The following is a 25,685-nucleotide window of genomic DNA, read 5'->3' on the forward strand; positions in this document are numbered from 1 at the left end:
AATAGAGTAAATGAAGATAGCATGAAAGCATGACTTAGCAGAATAAAAGTTTTTATATCATTCCAAGTCGGAACCATGTAAATGTCAATTATTAAATTAATAATTTAAAAGGCTGTACTTTACCTTTGCTACTTGAGGTCTTCCAAAACATGCAGCATAATGCAATGATGATGATCTTTGACCTCTATTAACATCAGCACCTCTTTCACAAAGAAATTCTACCTGTAAAATGATGAAAAATCATAAAATTGCCTTTTTAATATATCTACCTTTAATTTAAAGCACAAGCTTTTATTTATTAGCTTACCATTTCCTGCGTTCCAAAAGCAGAGGCCCAGTTTAATAGAGTCTGACCCACATCATCCATAAAATTTACTTCAAAGGCTAAAAGTTTGAAGAAAAAGAAAATTTTTTTCAAAAGTCAACAAAATAATATTGAACGTTTCTAAATGGGAGCCATTTAAAGACCAGCATTGATAACTCTAAATACAGAGCCAATTTTAACATTTAGGTCCACTATAAAATAGTGAATAATAAGCAAACAAAATTCTGCTATGAAAAAGTATTCTAAAATTTTTAAACCCACTGAAGATTCACAAGAATTTAACGCTTAAAAATAAAACAAGAAAGACAAAAACTAAATGTATAACACAACTCAACAGAGTACTAACTGCTTTATGCCACAACTATGGAAAAGACATCCCCATCACAAAGACAAGTCTGATGATCCAGAAGCATCTTCTACCAATTTATATTTTTTTCTTCACCTCATGAAGCAATCTAAGAAAATGTACCATATATTACAACAACTACTTTGTGTCAATTCCTTTAACTTAGAATACAACAGCCCTAAATTCAATCTGCAATTCACCTTAGAACTGGCATGGTCTTGTTCTAGCGATAAAATAGGTAAGCTTCATTTACTCATTCAGCCAGCAGTTACTCAAATCTTACCATGCCCCAGCTGATAACGATATACATGGGGAGAAGGGAGTTTATGGAAGGGGCTGGCCATTTTGTTATCTGGCACAATTGCTAAAAATACTGTCCAAAATCCAGAAACTAGATAATGGCTATATAATTCCTTATCGTAGTTTTCTTTTTACATTAAAAAAAATATTTTCCAACCTCCTGTGTCAATTGCATCTATAAGGGCATCAGTATCTTTACTTCGAATACAGTCTATAAGCTGCCGATGTGAGCGCTCCCCAGAACTATCCAATCTCCGGAGTCCTGGGATTCTGCCTGTAGATCCAGCACTAGACTTTGGCAAAGCCTTTCGTCCTTCAAATAATAGCACCAAGAGAAGGTCAACCAAACGCATGGTATCAAGCACACATCTTTCATCACCCTGCAATGCACTTTCAATTGAATCAGGAAGCTCTGACCTCAGGAGATCCTAGAAAGAGAATGGAGGGGGGGTAGAATTTAATAAAATAACATTATACAAATACACTTTTTCTAAAATATTAAAAGTCAAAGATTCAAAAGCATTCTTACATGTGTTACTACTGGAGAGCCTCTGCAAAGTGTTGAGAGTAGACTTACAATTGTTGACACCTGGTTACTCAATTTGGAATCTGCAGCTGTGGAGGGTGCACCTGTAGTACTGCGACCTGGTTTGCAAGCTGATGATGGCCCCGATATGGTACCGCCAGCAGCAGCCATTCGAGATAACAGCTCCTCAGTTAATCCATGCTTGGCTAATGGAGCTGGGTCAACACCACGGCGGGTAAACCGGTCAGCTAGTGATGCAAAACATCGCAGAGCTCCATCTGAAACCTAATGACATAAAAAATATGGATATGGATAAAATCCACCTACATAAAAAGGGCTAGCCCTGGCCAGTTTGCTCAGTCAAAAAATGTTTCTCTTTCTCTCTCGCTCTCTACCTCCCTTCTGCTTTGTCTCTCGAAAATCAATAAATAAAATGCAGTAAACATACCAAAACAACAAAAATTTCTTTTAATAAAAAAGCTTACTTCTGCTTATTTCAATACTGACACTGTAAGAAAGGTAGATGTAGCAAAGAGATTAAAGTTTACAATCTGTCTAAACTTTAATCCTGGCTCCACATTCTAAATGTATGACCTGAGGATGTTACTTAACCAATCAAGGCCTGAGTTAGCACATCTGTAAAATGGGAATTATGGTACCTATAATTCACTAAGCTTAATGATATGACTTATGTAAAGAACCTGGATGGACAATAGAAGATCCATATTAACTATTATTATATATAACTTGGCCAAGATAATCTATGAATATAAAGTAAAAGTCAACATTTGATTTTTTTATTTATTGAGAAAGAGAGAAAAAGAGAGAAACATCCATTTACTGTTCCAATTATGCACTCATTGCCTGATTCCCGTATGTGCCCTAACCAGGGATCAAACTCACAACACTGGTGTATCAGGATGATGCTTTAGCTTACTGAGCACCCAGTCAAGGCTATATGTGAATATCTAAAAAGCATCAAAAGTCAAGTTTTATTTTCTCAAATATGCTAATTCAACAAAAGTTTATACATATAAGATTTAAATACTGCGTTTTTCTATCTCAGTGAGAACAATTGTTAAGTCAACAAATTTGTGCTGAGTTAACAAATTATGAGTACAAGTGTAGTTTTAAAATTTTTATATTTCGCCCTGGCCGGTTGGCTCAGCAGTAGAGCGTCGGCCTGGTGTGCAGAAGTCCTGGGTTCAATTCCCGGCCAGGGCACACAGGAGAAGCGCCCATCTGCTTCTCCACCCCTCCCCCTCTCCTTCCTCTCTGTCTCTCTCTTCCCCTCTCGCAGCCAAGGCTCCATTGGAGCAAAGATGGCCCGGGCACTGGGGATGGCTTCTTGGCCTCTGCCCCAGGCCCTAGAGTGGCTCTGGTCGCAACAGAGCGACGCCCGGAGGGGCAGAGCGTCGCCCCCTGGTGGGCGTGCAGGTGGATCCCGGTCGGGCACATGCAGGAGTCTGTCTGTCTCTCCCCGTTTCTAGCTTCAGAAAAATACAAAAAAATAAAATAAAATAAAAATTTTATATTTCCAGCCAGACCAAGCGGTGGCACAGGGGACAGAGCATCGGACTGGGATGCGGATGACTCGGGTTCAAAACCCGGAAGTCGTCGGCTTGAGCAAGGGCTCACCAGCTTGAGCACAGGGTTACTGGCTTGAGCATGGGATCATAGACAAGGCCCTCTGGTCACTGGCGTGAGCCCAAGGTCGCTCGCTGGCTTGAGCAAGGGGTCCCTCGCTCTGCTGGAGCCCCCAGTCAAAGCACATATGAGAAAGAAGTCAATGAACAACTAAGGTGCCACAACGAAGAACTGATGCTTCTCATCTCTCTCCCTTTCTGTCTATCCTTATCAGTCCCTCTCTCTGTCTGACACACACACACACACAGATTTAATATTTCTAAAACAATTCAATTTTAAAAATAAATGCATATCACTTTTATTTTTTTTATTTATTATTATTTTTTTTTTGTATTTTTCTGAAGCTGGAAACGGGGAGAGACAGTCAGACAGACTCCCGCATGCGCCCGACCAGGATCCACCCGGCACGCCCACCAGGGGCTACGCTCTGCCCACCAGGGGGCGATGCTCTGCCCCTCTGGGGCGTTGCTCTGTTGCGACCAGAGCCACTCTAGCGCCTGGGGCAGAGGCCAAGAAGCCATCCCCAGCGCCCGGGCCATCTTTGCTCCAATGGAGCCTTGGCTGCGGGAGGGGAAGAGGGAGACAGAAAGGAAGGAGAGGGGGAGGGGTGGAGAAGCAGATGGGCGCTTCTCCTGTGTGCCCTGGCCGGGAATCGAACCCGGGACTTCTGCACGCCAGGCCGACGCTCTACCACTGAGCCAACCGGCCAGGGTCCATATCACTTTTATTTTTAAAAAATACTAACATAGTGTACTTTCTGCTTAATATTGAAAATTACTTCATTTTCCGCCTGACCTGAGGTGGTGCAGTGGATAAAAGCATTGACCTAGAATGCTGATATTGCCGGTTCGAAACTCTGGGCTTGCCTGATCAAGGAACATATGGGAGTTAATGCTTCCTGCACCTCCCCCCTTGCCCTCCCTCACTCTCTCTCTCTCTCCTTCTCTCTCTCTACCCTCTCTAAAATGAATAAGTAAATTTTTTTTTCAAAATTAGGTGGAAAAGAAGAAAATTACTTCATTTTCATTATTGTTGCTGCTCTTGAATTCATAGGATCGCTGATAAGGGTGGATGCCATTCTGATACCCTTATGGGTGCTAACAAAGTAGGTCTTTCCCATAGATCTTGTCCAGACTCTCAATGAGCAGTGGTGCCAGACAATAACCCACCCACCCTGTCATTCCCACCTCCAGTCTTGTTCAGGCAATTCGCTGTGAGCAACCTTTCACTTATCCCTACTTTTCTTCAACACTTCATACTAGCCCTACTTCCTCTGTGAGCTCAATTTTTCAATACATTAAAAACTTTCAGCCTGAGCAGGCGGTGGCTCAGTGGATAGAGCATCAGACTGGGATGCCGAGGACCCAGGTTCGAGACCCCAAGGTCACCAGTTTGAGCGCGGGCTCATCTGGTTTGAGCAAAAGCTCACCAGCTTTGATCCAAGGTCACTGGCTCGAGCAAGGGGTTACTTGGTCTGCCGAAGGCCCGCAGTCAAGGCACATATGAGAAAGCAAACAATGAACTAAGGTGTCGCAATGCGCAACGAAAAACTAATGATTGATGCTTCTCATCTCTCCATTCCTGTCTGTCTGTCCTTGTCTATCCCTCTCTCTGTCTCTGTAAAAAAAAAAAAAATTTCAAAGGAAAAAGAATGAGAATTAGCATTTGTTTTATGTCAAGCACTGTTATCTTGATGTATAGCATTTCATAAAGCAAGAACACATTTCCAAATAAATCTTGTTTATTTTTTGCCTGACCAGGTGGTTCTTAGTGGTTGAAGCATCAACCTAGGAAGCTGAGGACCCAGATTCAAAACCCCAAAGTTGCCAGCTTTAGCATGAGCTCATCCAGGTTGAACGTGGCATCAAAGACAGTACCCCATGATGACTGGCTTGAGCAAGGGGTCAATGGCTTGGCTGGAGCTCCCTAGTCACGGCACATATGAGAAACCATTCAATGAACAACTAAAGTGCTACAACTACAAGTTAATACTACTCTCTCTCCCTTCCTTTCAATCTCTCTCTCTCCCACTCTCGATCCCCCGCCCAAAAAATCTTCCTAAAGCAGATCCTTTAATAGCTGCAATAATCATTGTGTATTAGCCTCGGTTGAGTTTATCTATGTTCTTATATAAAGAATCAAGCCTGACCAGGCGGTGGCACAGTGGATAAAGCATTGGACTGGAATGTAGAGGACCCAGGTTCGAGACCCCAAGGTCGCCAGCTTGAGCACGGGCTCATCTGGTTTGAGCAAGACTCACCAGCTTGGACCCAAGGTCGCTGGCTCGAGCAAGGGGTCACTTGGTCTACTGTAGCCCCCAGTCAAGGCACGTATGAGAAATCAATCAATGAACAACTAAGGAACCACAATGAAAAATTGATGTTTCTCATCTCTCTCCCTTCCTGTCTGTCTGTCCCTCTCTGACTCTGTCTCTGCCACATAAAAAAAAAAAGTTTCAAAAGAAAGACTTATTTAGATTTATTTATTTATTTATTTTAGTGAGAGAGACAGAGACAAAGAAAGACGTGGGGGGCAGACAGGGACAGACAGGCAGGAAAGGAGAGAGATGAGAAGCATCAATTCTTCACTGCAGCACCTTAGTTGTTCACTGATTGCTTTCTCACACGTGCCTCGACCAGGAGGCTCTAGCCAAGCCCGTGACCCCTGGATCAACCCAACGACCTGTGGGCTCAGGCCATTGACCATGGGGTCATGTCCATGATCCCATCCTAATCCAGTGACCCTGCGTTCAAGTTAATGAGCCCACACTCAAGCCAGACGAGCCTGAGCTCAAGCTGGCGACCTCAGGGTTTCGAACCTGTGTCCTCTGCGTCCCAGGCTGACACTCTATCCACTGTGCCACTGCCTGGTCAAGCATGACTCATTCAGATTTATAAAGCCCACTTCCAATGATGAATAAAAAAAAACTGTCAACAGTAATATAAAAAACAGAAACATTCCTGATTTGTGATGCATAGTGGATAAAGCAGGGGTCGGGAACCTACGGCTCGTGAGCCAGCTGTGGCTCTTTTGATGGCTGCATCTGGCTTGCAGATAAATCTTTAATAAAAATATAATAACGTTAAAAATATAAAACATTCTCATGTATTACAATCCATTCATTTCCTACTGCGCATGTTCATGGATGCGGATGGCTGGAGCCAATCACAGCTGTCCTCCGGGACAACACCAAATTTTTATTGGATAATGCATAACATACACGAGTTGGTGTATGGCTCTCACAGAATTATATTTTAAAATATGTGGCGTTTATGGCTCTCTGAGCCAAAAAGGTTCCCGACCCCTGGGATAAAGCATTGACCTGGACCACTGAAGTTGCAGATTCAAAATCCTGGGCTTGCCTGACTGGGCAGTGGCACAGTGGATAGAGCGTCAGACTGGGATGTGGAAGACCCAAGTTCGAGACCCCAAGGTTGCCAGCTTGAGGGAGGGCTCATCTGGTTTGAGCAAAGCTCACCAGCTTGAGCCCAAGGTCGCTGGCTCGAGCAAGGGATTACTCGGTCTGCTGAAGGCCCGCAGTCAAGGCACGTATGAGAAAGCAATCAATGAACAACTAAGGTGTCGCAACGAAAAACTAATGATTGATGCTTCTCATCTCTCTGTCCCTGTCTATCCCTCTCTCTGACTCTGTCTCTGTAAAAAAAAAAAATGGTGGCGCAGTGGATAAAGCGTCGACCTGGAAATGCTGAGGTCGCCGGTTTGAAACCCTGGGCTTGCCTGGTCAAGGCACATATGGGGGTTGATGCTTCCTGCTCCTCCCCCTTCTCTCTCTCTGTCTCTCCTCTCTCTCTCTCTGTCTCTGTCTCTCCCTCTCCTCTCTAAAATGAATAAATAAAAAATAAATAAATAAATAAATAAAAAATAAAAAAATCCTGGGCTTACCCAGTGTCAAGGCACATACAACAAGCAATCAATGAATAACTAAAGTGAAGTAACTATGACTTCATACTCGCTCTCCCCCCTCTTCTCCCTGTAAATCAATAAAAATCTTAAAAAAAACCCAAAAACACAGAAATAGTAATTTAGAGTATGGAAAGTGAGTTCTATGGTAAGTAGCATATCACTTTTATTTTATTTTGTTTCACTGCCAAACAAAAAATGATTACCACATATAGACATAAAGTGAGAGAGAAGATGACAGAACCTCTACAGTGTACCAGTTACAAACAGAGGACACTATAAAATCAGTTTTTGAAATGAAAATATACTGCTCACAAAAATTAGGGGATATTTATCACTTCATACTCATTTTTGAAATATCCCCTAATTTTTGTGAGCAGTATACACAACAGTAATTTACTAACCTGATGGTCTTCATGCTTTAATAAACTAGACAGAGATTCCACACAAATTTCTAAAGAAGAATCTTGAGGTTCCATTTTGCCACAGAGTCTTGATACCACAGCCATGGCAGAGTGCAAGGTATCTTTATGAACCAGGTGTCCACTGTCACGAATGAAGGTAAGCACACAATTCAAACCACCAGCCTCGAAGACTGCTCCTGACTCACGAGTGCATATCAGTTCTAGCACCTGTAATAGTAAAACCAAATTAACAAAAGAATACAGTACGCCTGACCTGTGGTGGCGTGGTGCATAGTGTCAACCTAGAACGCTGAGGTCTCCGTTTCAAAACCTTGGGCTTGCCTGGTCAAGGCATATGTGGGAGTAGATGCTTCCTGCTCCCCCCCAAAATGAATAAAGTTTAAATAAAAACTATAATAAGTTCAATTTTAATTTTCTAGAATCACAGAAAACATAGCACCCTCCACATCAGTAGCCACATTTTAAAAAGTCAAGAAAATCAAAAGAAATTAATTGTATTTTTATTTAGCCCAATATATCCATGCATAATTTCAACATATAATCAATATAAAAACTATAATACATTTTACATTCTATGTATTAAATCTTCAAAACTAGATGTACATTTTATACTTACAACACATCTTAATTTGATGTAGCCACATTTAAAGTGTTTTGTTTTGTTTTGACAGAGAGAGAGAGTCAGAGAGAGGAATAGATAGGGACAGACAGACAGGAACGGAGAGAGATGAAAAGCATCAATCATCAGTTTTTCGTTGCAACACCTTAGTTGTTCATTGATTGCTTTCTCATATGTGCCTTGACCGTGGGCCTTCAGCAGACCGCATAACCCCTTGCTAGAGCCAGCGATCTTGGGTCCAAGCTGGTGAGCTTTTTGCTCAAGCCAGATGAGCCTGCGCTCAAGCTGGCGACCTCGGGGTCTTGAACCTGGGTCCTCCGCATCCCAGTCCGATGCTCTATCCACTGCGCCACTGCCTGGTCTGGCTGAAGTGTTCAATACTCATATGACTACCATATTGGAAAGTGTAGGGTTAGATGCTGAAACATACATGGCATGCTAAAAAAAAACAGCAATTTGCCTGACCAGTGGTGGTACAACAGATAAAGCATTGACCCAAGACACTGAGGTTGCTAGTTTGAAACCGCAAGGTTACTCGCTCTGAGCGTAGGCTCATCAGCGCAGAGTCGCTGGCTTGAGTGAGGGATCATCCACACAATCCCAAAGCTTGCCAGCTTTAGCCCAAAGGTCACTAGCATAAAAACCCAAGGTCGCTGGCTTGAGCAAGGGGACACTGGCACAGATCTGACCAAGGCAAATATGAGAAGCAATCAATGCACAACCAAAGTGAAAGCAACTCTAAGTTGATGCTTTTCACCCTCTCTCCCCCTTTCTATCTCTCTCTCTCTCATCTCACTCTTTCCCCTTCCTGTCAAATCAATTAAAATAGTAAAAAAAAAAACCAAAAAAACTACAAGTAATTTAGCTAAAGTTTGTAAAGATTCTAAACATTAAAAAAAAGTTTTCTGCCTGACCTGTGGTGATGCAGTGGATAAAGCATTGACCTGGAGTCTACGACCATACCACCCTGAATGCGCCCGATCTGGTCATAAAGCATTGACCTGGAATGCTGAGATCACTGGTTCAAAACCCAGCTTACCTGGTCAAGGGATATAAAACAAGCAACTACTATGAGTTGATGTTTCCCACTCCACCCCCCCTTCTCTTTCTTTCTCTCCGCTCTCTAAAATCAATAGATAAAATCATTAAAAAAAAAAAAAAAAAAAAAAGGCCCTGGCCGGTTGGCTCAGCGGTAGAGCGTTGGCCTGGCGTGCAGGGGACCCGGGTTCGATTCCCGGCCAGGGCACATAGGAGAAGCGCCCATTTGCTTCTCCACCCCCACCCCCTCCTTCCTCTCTGTCTCTCTCTTCCCCTCCCGCAGCCAAAGCTCCATTGGAGCAAGGATGGCCCGGGCGCTGGGGATGGCTCCTTGGCCTCTGCCCCAGGCGCTAGAGTGGCTCTGGTCGCAACAGAGCGACGCCCCGGAGGGGCAGAGCATCGCCCCCTGGTGGGCAGAGCGTCGCCCCCTGGGTGGCGTGCCGGGTGGATCCCGGTCGGGCGCATGCGGGAGTCTGTCTGACTGTCTCTCCCTGTTTCCAGCTTCAGAAAAATACAAAAAAAAAAAAAAAGGCCTGACTGGCTAGGCTTGAACACTACCCCCCCCAGTCAAACACATATGAGAAGAAATCACTGAACAACTAAAGTGACCCAACTACAAGTTGATGCTTCTCATCTCTCTTTCTTCTTATCTCTCTCTCACACAAAAAAAGTTTTTTTCAGTAATGATCATCCTCACTCTTACTCTGAACATCAAAACATTAAAAATCAACTTTTATTTCTAAATTATGTTAATGTTTAAGGTATTCTGATAGAACTAGAGTTAAAAGGGTCCATATATCATACCAAAAATTTAGACTTTATCCTGAAAGCAAGAAAAATGTTTTTGTTTCTTTTATTTTTATTTTTTTTTTAAGATTTTATTTATTCATTTAAGAGAGGAGAGGGGGGCAGAGAGGGAGGGAGGGAGGGAGAGGGAGAGGGAGAGGGAGAGGGAGAGAGAGAGAGAGAGAGAGAGAGAGAGAGAGAGAGAGAAGGGAGACACAAGGGGGAAGAGCAAGAAGTATCAACTCCCATATGTGCCTTGACCGGGTAAGCCCAGGGTTTTGAACGGGCAACCTCAGCATTCCAGGTCGACACTTTATCCACTGAGCCACCACAGGTCAGGCCTTTTTTGTTTCTTTTTAAATTTTCTATTTTTCTGAAGTGAGATGCGGGAAAGCAGAGAAACAGACCCCACATGCATCCAACCAGGATCCACCCAGCAATGCTCTGCCCATCTGGGGTGTTGCTCTGTTACAACTGGGGCCATTCCTGCGCCTGAGGTGGAGGCCATGGAGCAGGCATCCCCAAACTACGGCCCACGGGCCGCATGCGGCCCCCTGAGGCCATTTATCCGGCCCCTCCTGCACTTCCAGAAGGGGCACCTCTTTCAGTGGTGGTCAGTGAGAGGAGCACTGTATGTGGCAGCCCTCCAACGGTCTGAGGGACAGTGAACTGGCCCCCTGTGTAAAAAGTTTGGGGACCCCTGCCATGGAGCCATCCTCAGTGCCCAGGCCAACTTTGCTCCAATGGAGCCCTGGCTGTAGGAGGGGAAGAGAGAGATAAAGAGAAAGGAGAGAGGGAAGGGTAGAGAAGTAGATGGGCATTTCTTCTGTGTGCCCTGGCTGGGAATCAAACTCAGGACTTCCACATGCCAGGCCAACGTTCTACCACTGAGCCAACCAGCCAGGGCAAGAAAAATGTTTTAAGCAGGGAAATAATATGATCAAATTTTGTTAATAACTGTGGGAAATGGGAGTATGAGGAGACTTTAGACGCAAATGTAAAAATTTAAGCATTAACATTCAACAGAGGATGAAGGTTTAACTAACGCAGTACCAGCACTGACAAACAGAAGGGAATAAACTACAAAAGAAAATACAGGTCAATGAATAAGCAGGAGAATAAAATCCCAGCACTGGAAGAAAAATGAAGTAATGTGATCAAGAGTACAAGAGGGGAACAAAAGCTCTGAACAAGAAAATTAATATTTCTTCCTCTGAGTCTAGAGACAGAAATAAATCTACAGATATAGAGGCAGAAAGTCCAGATAATAACAACTACAAACAGCGGCTCTCAAAGTGTGAGGAAGACATTTTTAGGGATCGTTTAAGTCAAAATTTTTTCATAATAATAATATAATTGATTTTATATAATTATATAAAATAATAATATATTTTATATAATATAATTAATAATATAACTGTCTTTTTCATTCTCATTCTCTAAGGAGTATAGAATTTTCCAGAAGCTATGTGAAGTGTGATACAGTAATCAAGTAAATGCCGAAGCAGGTATGAGGATTTGGCTGTCTTTGATTAAGTCAGACATTTTTAAAGAGACTTGCAAAAATACTTTACAATACTACTGTTCTCACTACTTTTCCATTAGTTTTGGACATGGTAATTTTTATTAAAAATTTAATGCATATATTATGAGTTTATTTTCAGATAAATAAATATTATCAGTTTTAATATCTAATATGGTAAATAAAAAGATAAACCTATATAACAAAGGCTCGGCAGGGGCCCTCAGTAAGACTTGTAAAGGAATCCCGAGACAGAAAGTTTACAAATTAGTGACCCAAAACAGCAAGAATCATATAAAAAACAGGAATCATAAGAGAATCATGTAAAATCTAAATGTGTTCACAAGTAGTTCCAATAAACTAGTGACCCAGTAAGGATACTTTTAGAGTCACATACAGTTTATAATGAACCCCACCAAGAATAAAGAAAAACAACTAATTCTGAAAGAATATAGCAAAACAGCCTGACCAGGTGGTGGTGCAGTGGATAGAGCGTCAACCTGGGACGCAGAGGACACAGGTTAGAAACCCAGAGGTCCCGGCTAGAGTGCAGGCTCATCTGGCTTGAGCACGGGTTTACCAGCTGGAGCATAGATTCATAGACATGACCCTATAGTCACTGGCTTGAAGCCCAAGGTCACTGGCTTAAACCCAAGGTCGCTGTTTTGAGCAAGGTGTCCCTTGATCTGCTGTACCCCTCCCCCCCTCAAGGCACATATGAGAAGCAATCAATGAACAGCTAAAGTGCCACAACTATGAGTTGATAATTGTTATTTCTCTCCCTTCCTCTCTCTCTCTCTCTCCCTCTCTTTCTCTAAAAGAAAATAAATAAAAGAACATAGCAAAATAGCTAAATTGACACGCCTCAGAACCAGATTTCCTAATCTTCAAATTCGTAATCTTCAAATCTTGGCTCTGCAGCTACTTGGATCACTCCGAGCTAGTCACTTAATCTCGGTATGCTTGAATTTTTTTTCACGTCACAAGTAGAAATGATATGGTATTAGTAGCACTTACCACATACAAAACTGTCATTAAGCTTAAATAAATTAAATAAAGATGTATACCTGAAATTTATGTGATGTAATTAACCAAAATTATCTCAAAAAATGTTTTAGCCTACTAAATGAGTTAATACATATGAAGTGTTTAGTATACTAGTGGTCTGTGTTGGTTGTTGTGTTGGTGGTTTTTACTATTTTCACACAAAAATCACTTTGGCTGAGAACAGAGACAATCTCTCTCTAGAGTCTAAAGCAGGGGTCTCAAACTCGTGGCCCGCCGAACAATTTTGTGCGGCCCACAGACTGTTTTCAACTGCAGTGAGAAAAGTGTTGCGTAACAGTTGCCTTTTGTAGACCTAGTGCGGCCCGCCGAAAGGCTGTGATCTTGCTCTGCGGCCCACATGCTGAGTTGAGTTTGAGACCCCTGGTCTAAAGTGTTAGTGCCTACCAGAACTGAGGAGCACTGAGGCAGCAAAGAGCATTATCAGTGACCTCCAATTTTCCTTCAAAGGTAGTATTTCTTTTCCCAACCCATATGGAATCTCTTCTGGTGCCACAAGGACTGTGGCTTCCACTGTTCTCAATCACTCTCAATAAAATAAGACTGGTAATGGAAAGAATTATACATTTTTTATACTTAAGGTGATCTTCAGGCCCTGGCTGGTTGGCTCAGCAGTAGAGTGTCAGCCTGGCGTGTGGAAGTCCCGGGTTCAATTCCCATTCAGGGCACACAGGAGAAGGGCCCATCTGCTTCTCCACCCTTCCCCATCTCCTTCCTCTCTCTCTTCCCCTCCCGCAGCCAGGGTTCCACTGGAGCAAAGTTGGACCGGGCGCTGAGGTTGGCTCCATAGCCTCTGCCTCAGGAGCTAGAATGGCTCTGGCCACAATAGAGGGACGCCCCAGATGGGCAGAGCATCGCCCCTTAGTGGGCATGCTGGGTGGATCACAGTCAGGCACATGCGGGAGTCTGACTGCCTCCCTGCTTTTCACTTTGTAAAAATACAAAAAGAAAAAAAACCCCAAAAAGTGATTTTCAAATAGGCCAATAAATAATTAAGACTTACCTTTACACATTGCTCAGCTAAGTCTCTGCTGGTCCTGTTGTTAAGTTCAACCACAACCAAACGATTACAAAGTGCTTTTATAGCTCCATCTACCCCAACAATTCTTCGGGTGCATTCTGCCGATACATCCAGGTAGTATGTTATGGCACGAGCCGTTACCTCTAACACATTGTCTGGAGCACTTTCATCAAGAAAAATTTTGCAGAGGGCTGGTAAGAAAGTGCGAGGAGGACACCTGTAGTAAAAGAAATCATGTTATACTTAAAATTACTAAATTCTTAACATCAAAATAGTAATAAAACAATAGGTAAAACTATAAAATAATATATCATATTCAATACTGGGTCACATGTACAGTATGAAATACTTCATACATTGCTTTTAATTCTATAATAATGCTCACATGCTAATTTCATCATTGCTAGAAATATCCCTATAAACAGTTTAAAGTAGAACCATTAACTTAAAACCCTGTTAAAAATATTCCTATTCAATACTAGGCTAGAACATCAACTGCTCTGTGAAATTATTCCTAACCACCTCAAATCATTAAGTGCTACTTTCATGTTCTTAAAGCCTGATAAAATTTTCACTTTATTTCCTTATTTGCATTAAGAGCTCCTGAAGGCCAGGGACATTCTTTAATTCGTATTTTATGGGAAATAATGTTGATTTGGGGTTTAACAGACCAGGGTAAAACATAGAACATAATAGATATGTAACTTTTCTGGTCCTGTTTCCTCATTTGTAAATCAAAGATATATCTAAACAATACCTACTTTATTATATAGATATTATGAAGATTAAATGAAAGTATATACGTACATGAAACAGTATCTTACCACCAAATTAAACGAATTAACTTTCGCTCCCCTTCCCTTCTATGAACAGTCTAACACATGCTATATAAACCTATATAAGACAATTTTATCAAAACAGAATTTTTGAGTTATCAATAATATCCCCTATGTTTTAAACAACATTTAAAATATTAAAGACTACTTCTTACCTGTGGTGACACAGTGATAAAGCACCGACCTAGGACACTGAGGTTACCATTTCAAACCCTGGGCTTGCCCAGTCAAGGCACATATGAGAAGCAACTACTAAAGGATGAGGCTTCCTGCTCCTCCCCTACCCCCTTCTCTCTCTCCCCTCTCCTCTCTAAAATCAATTAATAAAATCTTAAAAAAAAAAAAAAAAAAAAAGAAAGGAAAACTCCTTTAAAAAATCTAATGTCATTTTTTTTAAAGAAATAGAATAAAAAATCACCAGGTTTGTATGGAACCATAAAAAAAAACCCGAATAGGCAAAGCAATTCTGAGGAAAAAGAAGGAAGCCAGCGGTATCACACTACCTGACTTCAAATTATACTACAGAGCCACGATCACCAAAACAGTATGGTACTGGCAGAAAAACAACATACAGACCAATGGAACAGAATTGAGAGCCCAAAATTAAAACCATATATATGGACAAATAATCTAAGACAAAGGACCCAAAAACACACAAGGGAGAAAAGAAAGCCTCACCAATAAATAGTGCTGGGAAAATTGGAAAGCCACATGCAAAATAATGAAACCTGACTACAGATTGTCCCCCTGCACAAAAATTAATTCAAAATGGATCAAAGACCTAAATATAAAATCTGAAACAATAAATTACATAGAAGAAAACATAGGTACTAAACTCATGAACCTTGACTGTAGAAAACAATTTATGAATTTGACCCCAAAGGCAAGGGAAGTAAAGGCAACAATAAATGAATGGGACTATATCAAACTAAAAAGCTTCTGCATAGCAAAAGAAATTAACAACAAAACAAACAGGCAGCCAACCAAATAGGAAATGATATTTGGCAACAACAGCTCCAATAAGGAGTTAATATCCAAAATATATATAAAACTCACAGAGCTCTCTACCCAAACAAGCAGCAATCCAATTAAAAAATGGGTAGAGGACCTGAACAGACATTTCTCCCAAGAGGACATCCAAGTAGCCAACAGATATATGAAAAAATGCTCATCTTCACTAGCTATTCAAGAAATACAAATCAAAACTACAATGAGATACCACCTCACACCTATTAGATTGGCTATTATCAATAAGACAGGTAATAACAACTGTAGGAGAGGATGTGGAGAAAAAAGAACCCTCATCCACTGCTGGTGGGAATGAAAATTAGTGCAACCATTATGGAAGAAAGTATGGTGGTTCCTCAAAAAATTAACCCTTTGAGTAGTATGAATGTTCATGTACTTCCTCACTCAAAGGGTTAACAAAAAACTCACTACTCAAAGGGTTAAGAATAGAACTATCATATGATCCAGCATCCCTCTATTGGGCATTTACCCCAAAAACTCGAAAACACTGGTACGTCAAGACACATGCACCCCCTTGATCATGGCAGCATTATTCACAGTGGCTAAGACATGGAAACAACCAAAATGTCCTTCCATAGAGGACTGGATAAAGAAGATGGGGTACATATATATATACAATCGAATACTACTTGACCATAAGAAATGATGACATATTGCCATTTACGACAACATGGATGGACCTTGAGAACATATATACAGAATTGAGTGAAATAAGTAAATCAGAAAAAGCTAAGAACTGTATGATTTCACACATAGGTGGGATGTAAAACTGAGACTCGTAGAGTAGACATAGATAAAAGTGAAGTGGTTGCCAGGGGGAGGAGGATATGGGGGAGGGAGTGTGGGGAAGGGTTGGGGGAAAGGTGTAAAAAGGGCAAATATAAAGTGACAGAAAATGACTTGACTTTGAGTGATGCGTATATAATATAATCAACAGTTCAAATGCTATAGAAATGTTTACCTGAAACCTATGTACTTTTATTGATCAATGTCACCCTGTTAAATTTCATTTTCTAGTATGACCAGGCCCAGTGGTGCAGTGGATAGAGCATCAGACTGGAACATGGAGGACCCAGGTTTGAAACCCTGAGGTCCCCAGCTTGAACGTGGGCTCATCTGGCTTGAGCACTGGCTCACCAGCTTGAGTGCAGGATTTCTGGCTTGAGCATGGGATCATAGACATGACCCCATGGTCACTGGCTTGTGCCCAAAGGTCGCTGGCTTGAAGCCCAGGGTTGCTGGCTTGAACCCAAGGTTACTTACTGGCTTGAACAAGGAGTCCCTCGCTCTGCTGTAGCCCCCCAGTCAAGGCACATATGAGAAAGCAATCAATGAACAACTATGGTGTTGCAATGAAGAATTGATGCTTCTCATCTCTCTCCCTTCCTGTCTGTCTCTCTATCTGTCCCTCTCTCTGTCTCTCTCTATCTCTGTCACACACACACACACAAAAATTAATTTTCTAAATAAATTTTTTTAAAAGTTATGAAAGACTATAATTTAAATTCAGTTAAAATCTCAGTTATATAACATCAGGTACATCATTCCACATCTTTGTATACAGGCTAAAAGTAACACAAAATATTACTCCCCATGGTTTGGTGAGATTATTTTTCCTCCAATTTTAAGTGTGTGCGTGCGTATCTTTAACAGCTTTTAAAAAATATCCATATGAACTTTAAAGTAACTCTACTCTTTGATATCTGCTTAGATGATTTTAACTTAAGAGATACAGCATCAGGAATTTACCACAAAGATTTTAGAAGTTCTCTTGCATTTAACGTTTGACCAGCCACTGATTAAACACGAGCAGTTTTATTAACCAGCAACACTTTCTCATTTTCTATTGAAGAAAAAAAAACTTACGCTGCAGAGGCGGTGGTACCTCAGCATGACAATTTAGCGCCTTAGCCGATGGGTCCTACCATAAAGGGAGGACCAGCCTGACCAGGCGGTGGTGCAGTGGATAGAGCGTAGGACTGAGATGCGGAGGACCCAGGTTCGAGACCCCAAGGTCACCAGCTTGAGCACGGGCTCATCTGGTTTGAGCAAAAGCTCACCAGCTTGGACCCAAGGTCACTGACTCGAGCAAGGGATTACTCGGTCTGCTGAAGGCCCGCGGTCAAGGCACATATGAGAAAGTAATCAATGAACAACTAAGGTGTTGCAACACGCAACGAAAAACTAATGACTGATGCTTCTCATCTCTTCATTCCTGTCTGTCCCTATCTATCCCTCTCTCTGACTCTCTGTCTCTGTGTAAAAAAAAGGGGGGGGGGGGACCAAAATCACAAAGAGAGCAGGAGGTAGCAAACATTCCCAACACCCAGTGCAAATTATTTCCATTTGCAGAGAGCTTGGCCATAGATTGTAGAAATAGGGACCCATTACAGAGTGTCATCTCAGGCTACCAAATCCATCCAAAACTAACATGTAGTCTCAGTTTGGAGTTCCTTCTCTTTGACCTGAAGATCCAGGCCATCAGAAGTCACTTGTAATTTTTCTGGGGAGGAAATGCTTTGTGACCAAGAAATAGTCCCTTTCTGAGGTAAGATCAGAAGACTGACTAGCATATCAGAATCTTAAAGCATTTCTGTTGCTTTCAATATATGCATACGTAATAATCTGAAGAGATGAAGAGAGATTGTAAAAGTGTCATATTACACAGTCTAAAAAAGTAATTTATTTTCTTTTTTTTTTTTTCGTTTTTTTGTTTGTTTGTTTTTACAGAGACAGAGAGAGAGAGTCAGAGGGATAGACTGGGACAGATAGACAGGAATGGAGACAGATGAGAAGCATCAATCATTAGTTTTTCGTTGCATGTTGTGACTTCTTAGTTGTTCATTGATTGCTTTCTCATATGTGCCTTGACTGCGGGCCTTCAGCAGACCGAGTAACCCCTTGCTCGAGCCAGCGACCCTGGGTCCAAGCTGGTGAGCTTTTTGCTCAAGCCAGATGAGCCCGCGCTCAAGCTGGCGACCTCGGGGTCTCGAACCTGGGTCCTTCCACATCCCAGTCCAATGCTCTATGCTCTATCCACTGCACCACCGCCTGGTCAGGCCTTATTTTCTTTAGAAAATAGCTTTTCAATAGTGAATAAAATGTTGAAGTTGACAGTCCTTGAATCAAATAAGAATGAATCTACCATATACTTTATATTAAAAATAAAAGTATTCATCCACATTTCTTAACCAGGACAAAAACTGCAATACAAAAAAGAATTTTTTTTAAGAAAAACATAGGCTGTGCCCAGTTGGCTCAATGGTAGAGCGTCGGCCTGTGTGTGTAAGTCCCAGGTTCGATTTCCAGTCAGGGCACACAGGAGAAGCACCCATCCGCTTCTCTACCCCTCATCTTCACCCCCTTACCCTTCTCACTCTCTCTCTTCCTCTCCTGCAGCCATGGTTCAACTGCTTTGAGCAAAGTTGGCCCTGGGTACTAAGGATGGCTCCATGACCTCACCTCAGTTGCTAAAATAGCTCGGTTGCCAAGCAACAGAGCAATGGCCCCAGATGGGCTGAGCATCGCCCCCTAGAGGGCTTGCTGGGTGGATCCCAGTCAGGGCGCATACAAAAGCCTGTCTCTCTGCCTCCCTGCCTCTCACTTAATTAAAAAAAAAAAAAAAAGAAAATCATTTAGTGTACCTATTTACCCATGTATAAGACGCTCCCATGTATAAGATGCACCTTAATTTTGGGGCCCAAAATTTGAAAAAAAATTGTATTAAATAAAGGTATTGAACTCGTTTAATTCATCATAAAATTCTTACAACTCCTCATCACTGTCAAAACTCTCATCCATTAGCTTGTCCTCATCTGCGTCTGATGATAAATCACTGTCTTCAACAATAAGCACAAAAACAAGTGCGAAAAAGAGGGAAATGCAAGTAAAAAAAAATCTACAACCACTATATAAGATGCACCCAGTTTTCAGACCCCAAATTTTTAGAAAAGGAGTGCATGTTATACATGGGGAATACGATAACTTAGTTTAGATATTTCATGGGAATGTCGTCCATACTCACAAATCTGGGGAAAGAATATGTTCCTGCTGTGATGAATTTCCTGAATGAGTATAATTAAAGGATCAATTTTTTTTAAACGTTCTAAACATAGGTTCTCAGATTTTAACTGTGATTAATTTTATTTCTAAGAGAAAAATAAAGCTGGTCTGCACACATAAAAGCTTATTTCATGTCAGGCATAATGAAACCTGCTTTGTGAACTTTTTAAATGAACAGTATAAAATATCTGGTTTTATTTATGGCTATTGGAGGGGGGGGATTTTTCTTAGCTCCTCAGTTACTTTTCAACAATGAGAAGATATTTAAGCTTGTTCATATATACATACACACACACACACACACACACACACTCATATATATATATATATATATAAATAATTTTCAACCTAGTACCAAACCAAGTTACAAAATCTCAACAATGCAAATTAACTGTAAACTGAACAAAGAGATAAGGAAAAACATGCCAATATTAATTAATAAATTCTAAAAAATACAGAATATTAAAATAACTATAGTTATATTACTTGAAAATTCATACTGAAACTAAGACAAATTACTAACAAGTATGTCCTAACATACTCTGGTGGATTACCCTGCTTTAATATAGCCATTATAATATAAACATATAAGACTAAAACTATCTTACATGTTTAGGGAATTTCTTACTACTTCCAAAGAAACCCCTGGATCAAAGACAACTAAGCTCAGTCTTTGAATTCAGTTTGAGCTTTATGTTTATTCACAAAGCACTTGATCACTTTCCATGAGCAAGCCCCTCAAGTCCTTTACCTTTTCCCTGGGCTACAACCATGACCGTTCCTGGGTCTGAATCTAAATCAATAGGGATTAACTAAAACGCAATGTTTATATAATCAAGAAATCTGATCTCACTAGAAATTTGGAATTACCAACCTTAAATGAACATAATGTCCAATAATTCTGATGCATTTCTTCCACTGACTGCAATAGTATTCCATACTTTTTTTGAATTTTCTCAACTTTATGACCCCCTTGGTTTTCCACTGTAGCTTCAGTACTAACACTCCTTTCTTTTCTCTCTGGTTGATCTCATCTATTCCAAACTTAGCTCATACACCATGGATATAAATATTATCACACAGTATGAAAATTCTCAAACTGTTATCTCCACCCCAGACCAACTGATTCATATCACTATCTCCATTTAGAATTACCACAGGCGCCTGACTTGTGGTGGCACAGTGAACTGAGCATCAACCTGGAGCAAGGAGGTCATGAGTTCAAAACCCTGAGTCAAGGCACATTATGACAGGCAAGCAATGAACAGCTAAAGTGAAGCATCTATGAGTTAATACTTCTCGCTCCTCCTCCCCCTGTAAAATCAATAAACAAAATCTAAAAAAAAAAAAAAAAAAAAAAAGAATTATGGGCTTAAAATGAGCCCACTTACAAAACGTGGAGTGTCTCCACTCCCAAATCACCACTTTGTATTTAAATGTCTCAATCATCCAAAAAGACAGAAACTTGAGGTCATCCTTAATTTTTTCCATTTTCTTCACATTAACATCTAATCCATCAGTTAAATCCCACCAAATTTCCTCTAAGATATACTGCTCACAAAAATTCGGAGATATTTTAGAAAAAACATTTTTTTTTAATTAGGAGAGATTTTATAGGTTCAGATTCATATTCTAAATTTGTCCACTTTTCTTGACGTCCTTTTACAACCCTCACCTACACCAACTTCAAACCATGTTTGGAGTACTGAAATCACCACTTAGACATCTACATAAGAGACCTGTCTAGCACTAGTACAGAGAAAGGAGAGGGTCAGTCTGGCATAAGGTATCAAAGCAGAAGCAAGGTGAAGAGCGCATCTGTGCAGGGCAATGCCCCAGTAATGGCAACTGATACATATAAGGGAAATGATCAAATAAATAAATATATTTAGGATAACAGGAGCCAGGTTTCTCACTGTAGAATAGAGTTGCAAATCTAAAAAGAGAAAAACAGAATGAACCCTGTGGTGTTATATTAAAACTGAAGATATTGGTTTTCAATCAATAGACAGACAGAGCCTGGCCTGTGGTGGCACAGTGGGATAAAAGTGCTGGCCTGGAACACTGAGGTCGCTGGTTCGATGCCCTGGGCTTGCCTGGTCAAGGCACATATGGGAGTTGATGCTTCCTGCTCCTCCCCTTTTCTCTCTCCCTCTCTCTCTTCTCTCCAGAATGAATAAAGAAAGTTAAAAGAAAAAATAACCTTTAAAAAAAAAAGAGAGACAGACAAAAAACGAAAAGATTTTTTTTTAATTTTTGTTTTTATTTATTAATTTTAGAAAGGAGAGAGGGGGGAGAGAGAGAGAGACAGAGAGAGAAGGGGGGGAGGAGCAGGAAGCATCAACTCCATAATGTGCCTTGACCAGGCAAGCCCAGGGTTTCGAACCGGCAACCTCAGCATTTCCAGGTTGACGCTTTATCCACTGCGCCACCACAGGTCAGGCAAAAAACGAAAAGATTTAATGTATACGCTAATCCTTCTGCCTAAAATGCTTTCTCCCAACTCTTTCCATAGCTGCCTCTTTGTCATCCTTCCTGTCTCATCCTGTCACTTCCTCAGTTTTCAGACTTACCTTTCCTAACTACTCAGAACAGGACTCCTGTTATTTTGTCTTAATTTACTTTACAATTTATATTTTATTTTCTGTTATCCATTGTAACTCTCCTAAAAACCTATAACTCATTAGGTGTAGGGATTTATTTCCTACAGCACCCAACAGGGTTTCTTTGCACACAGGGGACACTCAAGTTCTGCTGAATATCCATTGCCCTCATGAACCCCTCAGCCTCACACCTTCCTACAACACAGAAAAAGTGAACCTAGTTCCATCTTTTCAAACATAGTATCACAAAATGCCAAGTCTAGACTTTAGTCCAAACCGCACATCTAAATCCCAGAACTGCAGACCCAACTGTTGACTCATCTGTCAACAGTTATCTGGAGATGTTTCAGAACCATTAAACACAACCTGCCCCAAACAGAAGAGACTCCCTGCCAAAAACCATACTACTTATTCTCTAACCTACCATCTACTTGGTCACTCAAATAAAAATAAAAAATCTTTCCAAACTTCTGTTTCTAAATGTAAAATACAATACCTAACCTTGATGGTTTTACCTCCTAAATCTGTTCAGTATCTGTTTCTACCCTTGAATTCCAACCCTCATTATTTTTTACCTGAATTAAGGCAACAGCTTCCTAATTAGAATCTCTTAGCCTAGCCAAATGGCTCAGTGGGTAAAGCATCAACCCTGAGCCCCAGATGTCGGGGTTCAACCTCCAGTCAGGGCACATGAAAAAAGCATCAGACCTGGCTGGTGGCTCAGTGAATAGAGCATCGGACCCGCATATGGTAGTCCTGGGTTCAATTCCCAGTCAGGGCACAGAGGAGAAGTGACCATCTGCTTCTTTCCCCCTTTCTTCCCCCTTCTCTCTTTCTTTATCTCCCACAGCCAGTTTGAGCATGGCCCCAGGCGCTGAGGATAGCTCAGCTGGTTGAGCAAGCTCTCATCAGCCTCTGGTGCTAAAAATATCTGAGTACTGGATCATCCACCCCACACACTGGGGCCAGGTAGATGGTGGGGGGGCACATGCAGGAGACTGTCTCACTATCTCCCCTCACATTAAAAAAAAGAAGCAATCAATGAATACACAATTAAGTATATTAATGGAACAACTAAGTGAAACAAATTGATGTTTCTCTTATTTCCCCTGCTTCATCTCTCTTTCTCAAATCGATTGGGGGGGATTTTTTTTTTCTATTTTAAAAAAGAAGAATCTCTCATTAGTCTTTCCAGTCCATTCACCAGTCTATCACCAAGTTATTTTTCTACAACACAAATCTGATACTGTCATATCGGCTTAATTACTCTTCAGTTCCGTAATACCTTCAGAAAAATATCAAAATCATCAGGATTACAGATCTGGCCTGTGATCTGCCTCATTCATTGCCCCTCTCCACCCCTTCACATACAAATATTCCACTCCTGCTTTACCAAACAGAACTACTCAAAATTCCCACCCTTCTCTAAAGGTGCCAGATCTTCATGCCCTTGCACATGTCCCCTCTATAAAAAACACTCCTCACCTTTCTCCTCTTTTTCACTTGTATTCCATTTCAAAGCAACTTATAAAATTAAATTTAAAAAAAATTTAAGAATTAAATCAGAAAGTATCTTCTCCAAAAAAACCTGCCTTAGACCAACTTCAAAGGCTTCAGTGAATCCCATCTATCAAAAGCATCCATCAGGCCTGACCTGTGGTGGCGCAGTGGATAAAGCATCAACCTGGAATGCTGAGGTTGCAGGTTCAGAACCCTGGGCTTGCCTCCAATATATGGGAGTTGATGTTTCCTGCCTTCCCCCCCCCCCCCGTTCTCTCTCTCTCTCTCTCTCTCTCTCCTCTCTAAAAATGAACTAAAAAAAAAAAGGCATCCATCAGCCTGACCAGGTGCTACCGCCATGGATAGAGCGTCGACCTGGGACACTGAGGACCCCAGTTTAAAACCCAAAGATCACTGGCCTGAGCACAGGCTCACCAGCTTAAGTGCGGAGTTACCAGCTTGAGCATGGGATCATAGACATGACCCCATGGTCACTGGCTTGAGCAAGGGGACATTGGTTCAGCTGGAGCCCTCCGGTCAAGGCACATAAGAGAAAGCAATCAATGAACAACTAAACTGCCACAACTATGAGTTGATGCTTTTCATCTCTCTCCCTTCCTGTATCTGTCTATTTAAAAAAAAAAAATCATCCAACCAACTATATTTTCCTATTTACCTGTCTCCCCAATGAAAACATGAGTTCCTTGACAACAGGGTCTGTACTTACCTGCTTTCCTACAACCAAGCCCAGTAATTATTACCTAGTAGATACTCAAATATTTGATATATGAAAATAATCCCTGTCTCAAGAAATTTAGTTTAGCCCTGGCCAGATAGCTCAGTTGGTAGAGCATTGTCCTGAAGCACAGATGTTTCTGGTTAGACCTCTGATCAGGGCACATACAGGAACAGCTCTAAGTTCCTATCTCTCTCTATCTCTCCCTTCCACTTCCTCTCTCTCTAAAAAAGTCAAAAGATTTTGTAAAAGTGAGTGGTACAATTAAATCAATATTTTAAGACTATAACTCTGGCCCCGGTTCAGTAGTTCATAGCTCAGTTGGTTCGAGTATAGTCTTTTTTTTTTTTTAATTTTTTTTTTACAGGGACAGAGAGAGAGTCAGATAGAGAGATAGATAGGGACAGACAGACAGGAACGAAGAGAGATGAGAAGCATCAATCATCAGTTTTTCGTTGCGACACCGTAGTTGGTCATTGATTGCTTTCTCATATGTGCCATGACCGTGGGCCTTCAGCAGACTGAGTAACCCCCCGCTCGAGCCAGTGACCTTGGGTCCATGCTAGTGAGCTTTTTTGCTCAAGCCAGATGAGCCCACGCTCAAGCTGGCTATCCTGGGGTCCGGAACCTGGGTCCTTCTGCATCCTAGTCTGACGCTCTATCCACTGCGCCACCACCTGGTCAGGCCCGAGTATAGTCTTGATGTGGCAAAACCATGGGTTTGATCCCATCAGGGCACATATAAGAATCATCCAAAGTAAGAGGACCAACAAATCAGTTGTTTCTCTCTCTCCCTTCCTCTCTCTTTAAAAATCAATCAGTAAATAATTAAAAAAAAAAAAAAGACTATTACTCTGGGTATAATTAGCTTAGAACCAGGAATATCTGGTTGTTGTTTTTTTTGTGGCAAAGATAGGGAGAGTCAGAGAGAGGGACAGATAGGGACAGACAGACAGACAGGAAGGGAGAGAGATGAAAAACATCAATTCTTCGTTGCGGTTTCTTAGTTGTTCATTGATTGATTTCTCTTATGTGCCTTGACCGGGGGGCTACAGCAGACCGAGTGACCCTTTGCCCGAGCCAGCGATCTTGGGCTCAAGCTGGTGATCTCAGGGTCTCAAACCTAGTTTCTCCACATCCCAGTCCAATGCTCTATCCACTGCGCCACCTCCTGGTCAGGCAGGAATATCTGTTTTGAAGCTAGTAGCACTATCTGAGCATAATCATTTCCCCATACCAATCTTAGGTATTATTCTTTTTAAAAACTCCTACTTTAGCCTGACCAGGGGTGGCACAGTAGACAGAGCGCTGACCCAGAACACTGAAGTCCCTGGTTCAAAACCCCAAGGTCACCACCTGTAGCTCAGCATTGCTGGTT

The 25,685-nt window shown here is 41.4% G+C and overlaps 1 protein-coding gene across 3 annotated transcripts in view; it reads right to left on the reverse strand.

Annotated features, from left to right (window-relative positions):
• The window catches only part of HECTD1 (HECT domain E3 ubiquitin protein ligase 1), a 108,452-nt gene that overhangs the window by 71,602 nt on the left and 11,165 nt on the right, over positions 1 to 25,685 (reverse strand). For all 3 annotated transcript variants that reach the window (XM_066341676.1, XM_066341675.1, XM_066341678.1), the window contains exons 3-8: positions 13,524 to 13,758; positions 7,470 to 7,697; positions 1,501 to 1,782; positions 1,129 to 1,399; positions 308 to 384; positions 124 to 222 (exon numbers count right to left, since the gene is read on the reverse strand). In XM_066341676.1, coding sequence (XP_066197773.1) covers positions 124 to 222; positions 308 to 384; positions 1,129 to 1,399; positions 1,501 to 1,782; positions 7,470 to 7,697; positions 13,524 to 13,758 — 1,192 coding nt within the window. The remainder of the gene's footprint in view (positions 1 to 123; positions 223 to 307; positions 385 to 1,128; positions 1,400 to 1,500; positions 1,783 to 7,469; positions 7,698 to 13,523; positions 13,759 to 25,685) is intronic.

Source organism: Saccopteryx leptura, chromosome 6 (genome assembly GCF_036850995.1).
Source record: "Saccopteryx leptura isolate mSacLep1 chromosome 6, mSacLep1_pri_phased_curated, whole genome shotgun sequence".
Taxonomy (NCBI): Eukaryota; Metazoa; Chordata; class Mammalia; order Chiroptera; family Emballonuridae; genus Saccopteryx; species Saccopteryx leptura.